At 33.6% G+C, this 8,577-nt stretch overlaps 2 protein-coding genes across 2 annotated transcripts; one reads left to right on the top strand and one right to left on the bottom strand.

The window, feature by feature from the left end:
- Nucleotides 1-11: 11 nt before the first annotated feature.
- Dsor1 (mitogen-activated protein kinase kinase 1) lies at nt 12-7,817 on the bottom strand. Its single transcript, XM_076386706.1, has 8 exons — nt 7,338-7,817; nt 7,007-7,232; nt 6,819-6,931; nt 6,558-6,669; nt 2,923-3,099; nt 2,626-2,839; nt 2,330-2,496; nt 12-2,261 (listed from the first exon to the last, which is right to left on the bottom strand). The coding sequence occupies exons 1-8, from the start codon at nt 7,457-7,459 to the stop codon at nt 2,145-2,147; spliced, it is 1,248 nt and encodes a 415-aa protein (XP_076242821.1). The 5' UTR covers nt 7,460-7,817; the 3' UTR covers nt 12-2,144.
- LOC143184458 (sodium/potassium-transporting ATPase subunit alpha) lies at nt 1,904-6,434 on the top strand. Its single transcript, XM_076386704.1, has 3 exons — nt 1,904-1,938; nt 3,348-3,753; nt 3,828-6,434. The coding sequence occupies exons 1-3, from the start codon at nt 1,904-1,906 to the stop codon at nt 6,432-6,434; spliced, it is 3,048 nt and encodes a 1,015-aa protein (XP_076242819.1).
- Nucleotides 7,818-8,577: the final 760 nt, after the last annotated feature.

Consider the following 8,577-nt stretch of genomic DNA (forward strand, 5'->3'; position numbering starts at 1 on the left):
GATATACCTGTATTATAATATAATGTAAAATTTTTGTAAGGTAATATAAACATATTTACTATTAACTGTTTTCTGTATTAATATTATTACGCATCCTTTTTAAGTTGTTGAATTATGAAAGTTCTATTTTAATGTAGGATAAATTTATTCTTTGAATAATTACAACATATAGAATCGATACAACAGTATCACGCACAGATTTGCAACAAGAAATATTTATATATCTCTCTACGAGTGCCAGACAATCGACAGTCAAGATTCATTGTTCTCAATAGAATTTTCAATCGTATAGTATTTTACATTTTTCTTAACTATTTTGGTTTATAATATAAGATTACAGTAAATATAGCATCAAGCATATAAAACATAATACCAAAGATCAGTTCTTGAGCGTCTTACGCCGAGACAGTGAGAACCACCAGCTTGCGAACATCACAGTACGCTCTTAGTACAGTCCGATATTTTTTAGCCAAATCGGGAAAGGCTAACTATACCTGCTGATATAGTGGCTAAGCAAACACGAATAACTCCGGGAAAGACTTACTATCATAACGTTATAAATATAATGAATCTTTCCTATCAATAGTTCTATCGTGACGATCTTAATACAAATTATATTTGTTTACAACGGAAAAAGAACGTTTATACTATCAATATACATACTATATACATATAGACACTCTTTTTCAGAACATTACAGTTATAAGCAATTATGCTTATGAATATTAAATTTGACTATTAGCATAAACCAAGTAATAAAAACAAAATTACTAAATTGCAGCAAGGAAATTAATTTCTATATTTGTAGTATTATTTATTATCATTAGTGTTGATTTAAGATTTTAAATCTTATATGTTTTCATTATATAGTAATATGAAAAATTAACATCTCTCGATTACAATTAGTCACTCAAGTATAAATACAAATGAGTGTTTGATTTTCCAAGTATAGTTTACAAGAATTGCACAAGACTTGATGCGTAACTACACATAATAACTGTATATATTTAATATAGTGTGAACACATGGACACGCATAAAAATTATGTTATATACCTATAAAATTTAATTTTTTTTTTTTTCAGTATAAGAATTAACATATTTGGAAAAATGTATTATATCATTCTATGGATGAAAATATTTTCCTATACAACATGGTAATATTGATCAGTGCTAATTAAAATAGTATTTCAGGATTACTATTAAATTGCACAAGTTATAATAAAGTACTATTCATAATATTACATGACTGTCATATTAAAGACTCACTATTCGAAATACTGTCGTATTTAACTACAATTTTAGTTTCCGTAAAAAATAGCATGATGCTCTAGTAACGATAGAACAAAAGTCTTTTTGTCAATGTTATCAATGTTATGAATGTTCTACGAATGTCAGGTACAAATGTTATACTAGTAACTTGATCTCTAGTTAACACTTTTTCCTTGAATCATGTTTCCATAAAACCGATGCCTGTTTCATGTATTCTAACATCATCGCAGGGAACATAATTTGCCTATAGGTGTACAATAATATTAAACTTATAATGATAATCGTTTATCTTACATACTTTCAACGTAGTATAAAATGAAGATACAAAAAATGTATAAAATAAAATCAAATCGAAGCACAGTGACGTATTTTTATGCAAATATTAATACAGACTTTCAGTAGTTGTTATATACTATATGTACAGTAAAATAGTTATATATCACAATCATTTTACACGATTGTTGTCGCGACTTTGAAAGCAGACGATGATAAAGCAATCTAATACCCCAGATTTTATTTTTAGGATTAAATGAAATAACAATGTATGTCTATGAATAATTAAATTCTATTATTTAAAAAAAGTCTTCAATATATATCTTGTATCTAAAGGTATCTAAAGATCTATTTAATAAATGCTTTTACTTAATAATGTTATGCGAAGTACAATGTATAAACAATGGCAAAGTCTAGGAAGTGAGTCAGTTTTCAAAATCGCGATTTCTTTTGTCTCAGGGATTGTTATAATGAGAGAAAAGAAAAGAAAAAGAAATTTAGACGCCACTGTTCATATCAATTGAACGAAAGGGAACTAAAGTCCTTTTAAGAGTACTGAACGCGTATATAGGTAGTCAAGTATGTAAGAGTGACATTTATTCAGGATTGTACGTTTGCTAAACGGGTTGGAGTAGTCGGTTGCAAATCCATTGTACGACATACCCATCCAGCAATATCCACATTTTCAGACTCAGCTTTCTTTATCCATTCGTGATTCTAAAGAACAAATCAAATTATTAATTAAAGATTTTAAAGCTTATAAAATGAACAGATTATTAAAATACCATCAATGTCTTCAAATCCGCTCTCTCAGCAGGATTCTTTTTCAAGCAACGATCAACAAAGTCTGTGAAAGCGTCGCTGAAGATCCCAGCAGGCAGTTTTGGAGGTGGTTCATTGACTATATAATCCAGCAATTCAAAAATGGCCATAGGTCGAGGACTACTTGCACCTAACATATATACAAATTCAAAATAATTCTATATAGAAAAATAGATAAGATGATAACACTGTTAATAAACTGTACAATAATGTTATGGTAATAAAATGTAAGTGTAAATATAATAAAAGGAGAACTAACTATGTCCAGGGGACTGTGTTGTTGGAGTAGATGTATTATTAGTGGTAGCACTATCTGCTGGAGGTTGACCTGGGGGTGTACTGAATATTGTAGCTAATGTTTTCTCATCTGGAGGTGGAATTGGATACATTCCAATGGCCATTTCAACGAGTGATAATCCTAAAGACCAGATATCACTTTGTACAGAGTAATGTGTGCCTTGGAGTCTTTCTGGCTGTGAATCAAAACAAATATTACAAAATTTTAAAGTAATATAATACTTAATATTGATAAGAGTTGTACTTAATAATTTCTTACCGACATATAGCTTCTTGTCCCCACAAATGAGTTGGCCATGGAATCAATTAACTGTCCCGAGACCCCAAAATCACAAATTTTAATTTCTCCAGCACTGTTTACTAAAATATTACTCGGTTTTACATCTCTATGCATAATTGCATGCTTATCCCTCAAATAACTGAGACCTTTCAGTACCTAGAATAGAAACCAAACTTAATATATGAGAAGAAAAAAAAGATATCAATAATTCAAATTCAGAGCCTTTCTGAAACTATAAAATTGATCAAATAGGTCATGACTTCAGCCATTAAACAATTGCCTAACAAATGCAATCAATTTTCACATCAGTTCAGATACAATTTGCTTTAGATTAGAACATCTTCTTCAAATACAATGCACTCAGTATCATCAAAAATACCCATATTGAAAAAGGCCCCATCCAGCCAAGTAGTTAAGAGAAAGCTCACAGAAGATGAGATTCGAGACCTCCAACAAGAACTGAGCACAAACGATCATACAATCCCATTACAAAAATTATGCGAGAAATTGAATACAGATGCTGTTAAAGGTTTGACAGAAGAAGCAGCGCAGAACCTTTTGCTTCTAGAAGGACCAAATGCTCTGTCTCCTCCTAAAGTAACTCCAGAATATATAAAATTTTTAAAATGCATGTTTCATGGATTTGCATCATTGTTGTGGATTTGCTCAGCATTGTGCTTTATTTTATATGGTGTTAGTGTCCTGATTGAAGACACTGGTGGTGGCATTGAGTGGGTGGGCCTTATTATTACCTTTATCTGTTTAATCTCTGGTATCTTCGCTTACATACAAGAAAGTAAAAATACAAAGGTAAGGAGAGTGCATACATGTAACGTAATCAATTTAGGTGATGACTGGAGCAATAATTTAAAAACATTTTACAGGTGATGGAGTCTTTCGAGAAAATGGTGCCCACTTTTGCAACAGTAATAAGAGATGGTGTTAAACTAAGGATAGCAACTGAAGATTTAGTCCCTGGGGATTTAGTTCACATTAAATTTGGAGATAAAATACCAGCTGATATTAGGATTATTGAATGCAGAGGACTGAGAGTTGAGAATTCTAGTATCACTGGTGAAAGTGAACCAGTGGTCAGAACAGACTATCCTACTGATGATAATCCTTTAGAATCATCTAATGTTGCCTTCTTCTCATCCTTTGCCGTGGATGGGGATGGCCAAGGGATAGTAATTGCGACTGGTGATAGAACAATGATAGGTAGATTGGCTGGTCTCACTTCCCAACTTGAAAAAAGTGAGACACCTATAGCCAAAGAGATCAAACACTTTGTCCAAATAATCATTACCGTTTCCATATTATTTGGAGTATTATTCTTTTTCCTATCTTTGTCACTCGATCCTGATATACTGAAGGCTTTCACTTATTTGATTGGAATTATAATAGCCAATGTGCCAGAAGTTCTTCTGGTAACAGTCACTACAAGCTTAACTCTCACAGCTCAGAAAATGGCTGCCAAGAATTGCTTAGTAAAAAATCTAGAAGCAGTGGAGACTCTCGGATCGACTTCAACCATTTGTTCGGATAAGACAGGAACTCTCACTCTAAACAAGATGACTGTGTCCAACTTGTGGTTTGGTCACACCAGGTACAATTTTCCTCCAAGTGAAATGATGGGTGTGGAGAAGAACCTACTAATGGAGAAGCCAGCATTTAACATCATGATCAAAAACGCTACACTTTGCCTACGAGCTGAGTTCCTCACAGAGTTCACTCTCATAAGTCCAATTGATGAACGAGAGATAGTGGGTGACGCTTCAGAAACAGGAATCCTCAGATTCTGCGAGCACATCCACGCAACAGAGAAGTTCCGCGAAGCGTATCCAAAAGTAGCAGAAATTCCTTTCAGTTCCATAACTAAGTATCAAATGTCCATACACAAGGAAGAAGATGGGTACATAATGATCTTGAAAGGTGCTCCAGAGGTGATACTAGAAAATTGCACCCACATACTGACCACAGAAGGAGAAACAAAGAATATGACGCCAATGGATCAGACTATATCTCGTCGAGCTTGCGTTGAGTTGGGATACTTAGGAGAACGTGTGTTAGGTTACTGTGATCTGAAACTTCCTGGTAGCACCTATGGCCCAGACTATAAATTTAATACTGACTCTCCAAACACATACAACTTCCCAACAAAAGGTTATCGCTTTGTTGGGTTTATAAGTTTGTTAGATCCTCCAAGACCAGCTGTGCCAGACGCGGTGAGGAAATGTCGCACAGCTGGCATAAAGATAATAATGGTAACAGGTGATCATCCTGTAACAGCAATGGCTATAGCGAAGAAAGTCGGCATTATCAGTGAAGGACACGAAACTAGATATGAAAAAGCAATACTACAGAATAAATCATATACACAAATAGCAGACACTGATTCTCATGCGATAATTGTCACTGGCGCAGAGCTAAGGAATATGAACTCTGAGGAGCTGGATAATGTTATCAGAAAGTATGAGGAAATAGTTTTTGCAAGGACTTCTCCACAGCAAAAGTTACTTATTGTGGAAAGCTGTCAAAGGTTGGGAGAGATCGTTGCTGTGACTGGGGACGGTGTTAATGACTCTCCTGCACTGAGAAAAGCCGATATCGGAGTGGCTATGGGTATCACCGGGTCAGATGTTGCGAAAAATGCTGCTGACATGATTCTGATGGATGATAATTTCGCTTCGATTGTGACCGGTGTTGAAGAAGGTAGATTGATATTTGATAATCTTAAAAAATCCATTGCATACACTTTAACATCTAGTGTACCTGAGATGCTACCCATGTTATCTAGTCTTCTTTTTGGTATTCCTCTGCCCATTGTTCTCGAAATGATTCTCTGTATAGACATTGGTACAGACTTGCTTCCAGCAATAGCATTAGCATATGAGAAAGCAGAGTCTGATATAATGCATCGTGCACCAAGAAACCCACAGTACGATAAACTTGTAAATAAACGATTAATATCGGTTGCCTATGGTCAGATCGGTATGACACAATCTCTAGCTGGCTTTTACACCTATTTTTTGATTCTTATGTTGAATGGTTTTCTACCTGATCGTCTATTGGGATTAAGATTAGATTGGGATAACAAGTCTATTAATGATTTAAGAGATTCCTATGGGCAAACATGGCCATATGATACTAGAATGAATTTACTGAATGAAGCTCGTACTGGATATTTCTTGTCCATTGTTATTACACAGCTTATAGATTTAATAATGTGTAAAACGAGAGTTAATTCGATTTTCCAACAAGGAATGGATAACTGGTTTCTGAATTTTTCTTTTATTTTTGAAATTATTTTAACTGGTAGTCTATTGTATGTGCCAGGGACTTCAAAGATATTAAAAACTATGCCTTTAAGTCCTTATTGGTATTGGCCATGTTTGCCACTTGGTGCATTTCTTTGGACCTACGATGAATTAAGAAGGCTCTGCATTCGGAAATTTCCTAACGGAATTATAGCCCGTGAAACTTATTACTGAATGCTTAAAATACTTGTTTAGAGTTCATGAATAGTCGTATATTTCTAGACTTTTGATAAGTTGTGATAGTTACATAGAATAAGCTAACAGAATTTGTAAGCAGAATATCTTTTTATTACTTACTGCAGAAGTGATTGTACTTAATATAGGTTCTGGAATCCTCCCAGCTTTTTTCAGTATTAAGTCTAAAGATCCTCCATCCATGTATTCCATACATATGCTAATTTCGCCATCACTGTAAGAAGTAAAATATAATTTGCAGTACTAAATTTAATGAAAACTAAATTTAGATTAAGAATTATAGTATTTTTTTGCTGTAAGCTTAATCTGCTAGTTTTATGAGTTTGATGTTATAATTCCAAAAATACGTATATAAATACAAACCTATAAAAAGCACCATAAAAGCCAACTATGTGCGCAAAATTACACTCATGAAGAACTTTTAGTTCTCTGATTATTTGCTTCTTAATAGCAGGCTTAACTTCTAAATGTATTAACTGAAATGTTATACATTAATTATTATTGTATTTTTTAATAGAATGATTTTCAAGTTATATTAAATAAAATCTTACTTTTCTGGCCATAATAAGCCCATATTTTTTATGCCTCACTTTCATAACAACTCCGCCATTGCCAGCACCAAGTTCCCCAAGTTTCTCAAAGTCTTCATCACAGAGTTCTCCTACTTTCTCTTTTTGTCCCAAAAAACTTTCTAATCTTTTCCTTTGTTCCTCATCCATTTCTAACTCTTCTAATCTTTCTTGAATAGCATCTATGCTCATTTTTCCCATAGCTCCGCTATAGTTATTACAGACACAAATAACAAAACAAATAGATATTAATTAGTATAATTTATACTTTTTACAATGAAATGTTATGCTCATTATAGTACGATTTACTTACTCTGGAATTACTGGTGGCTCAGAATAAATGGGAAGCGGTGGTACTGGAGGCGAAGGTGAAATAGCTGGTACTGGTTCTATGGAGCCAGGAGGTAGTGTCAAGTTTAATTTGTTTTTTGACATTTGGTACGTGAAGCCAAATGAGCAGAATACACAATTCTGAGACACAACCACAGTTATTGATAATATGAGTGAAAATAGAAGCAAACTTGTTAATTAAGAATTGGTTAAGTTGAGAATAGATTAAATTTTCTAATCGTTTTCAGATCTCTAAATCATAGTACAATACACGTAGCCTTAATTTAGAGTAATGGTCGAGCTGTCAACCTTAGTATTCCAAATTTTCACCAAACAACACTTTTTGGTGTATCACACACAAATATATACTTCTTTTAGAGGAGTTACTGATTTTTTAATGAGAACAACGAAATACCACAAATATGCATATTTTTTCAAATACTGTACAAATAGAGAGAGGTTATATGAATCTTCCCGGGAACAAGACTCACGCACAGTGCTCAATTTAAATATCCCTAGAGTACCATTTTCCTGCCACCCACCAATACACCACGCAAACTTGGCATTTCTGTGCTGTGTATGTTACGCTATCTGTTGGGAATTTTGCAATAGTTAGAATTATTTTTATAAATTTTTTTTCTAGGCAAAGGGTTCATACCAGCATACCAGTTTATACTCGTGAAGCGTTAACCCTTTCATGACTGCATCATTTTTTTGAACATCTTTTATTCTGATTTTTTTTTTGTTAACTTTGCGCGTTGATAAATAAACTTAACTAAAAGATAATAATTCCTCAGTTTATGTATAAGGACAAGTACCCTATTTCATACGATTGATAAGATTAATTTTACAATGTCTACAATTCAATTTCCTCCTTTATGTTCTCTTAAAATCGTATTCCTCTGATACTGGCGTCATGGCGTATCTCTCCGAATTTCTCTTTGTATTCTTTCATCCAATCAACAAGTGATGTCCTCCATATTCCGTTAGTGAGTTATCGTTTTTAATTTTTATTTTATCCTAGGACCGTCCTTTGGTCCTCCTTCTATCCTTGAGCCATCCTTTGGTCCCTCTTCTATTTGTGGCGATCGTCTTTTGATCCTCCTTGTATACTTGAATAGTGCTATGTATTTCCATATACTTTTAATGAAGATACATACGCTTTCCCCTTCTAACTACACGTATATGTAATATAGGGTAGAATGGGTAGGTTTTCTTGTTAG

This window comes from Calliopsis andreniformis, chromosome 10 (assembly GCF_051401765.1).
Source record: "Calliopsis andreniformis isolate RMS-2024a chromosome 10, iyCalAndr_principal, whole genome shotgun sequence".
In the NCBI taxonomy this organism is placed as follows: Eukaryota; Metazoa; Arthropoda; class Insecta; order Hymenoptera; family Andrenidae; genus Calliopsis; species Calliopsis andreniformis.

What these genes read in the sequence shown, in the direction of transcription:
- Dsor1 (XM_076386706.1), bottom strand. Translation starts at nt 7,459, where the DNA reads ATGTCAAAAAACAAATTAAACTTGACACTACCTCCTGGCTCCATAGAA. An exon ending in TTTTATGGTGCTTTTTATAG is followed by an intron (nt 6,670 to 6,818) that starts GTTTGTATTTAT and finishes TACTTCTTACAG; the next exon opens with TGATGGCGAAATTAGCATAT. An exon ending in AACACAGTCCCCTGGACATA is followed by an intron (nt 2,497 to 2,625) that starts GTTAGTTCTCCT and finishes TATATATGTTAG; the next exon opens with GTGCAAGTAGTCCTCGACCT.
- LOC143184458 (XM_076386704.1), top strand. Translation starts at nt 1,904, where the DNA reads ATGCTTTTACTTAATAATGTTATGCGAAGTACAAT. An exon ending in AATGTTATGCGAAGTACAAT is followed by an intron (nt 1,939 to 3,347) that starts GTATAAACAATG and finishes GGCCCCATCCAG; the next exon opens with CCAAGTAGTTAAGAGAAAGC. An exon ending in AAGAAAGTAAAAATACAAAG is followed by an intron (nt 3,754 to 3,827) that starts GTAAGGAGAGTG and finishes AACATTTTACAG; the next exon opens with GTGATGGAGTCTTTCGAGAA.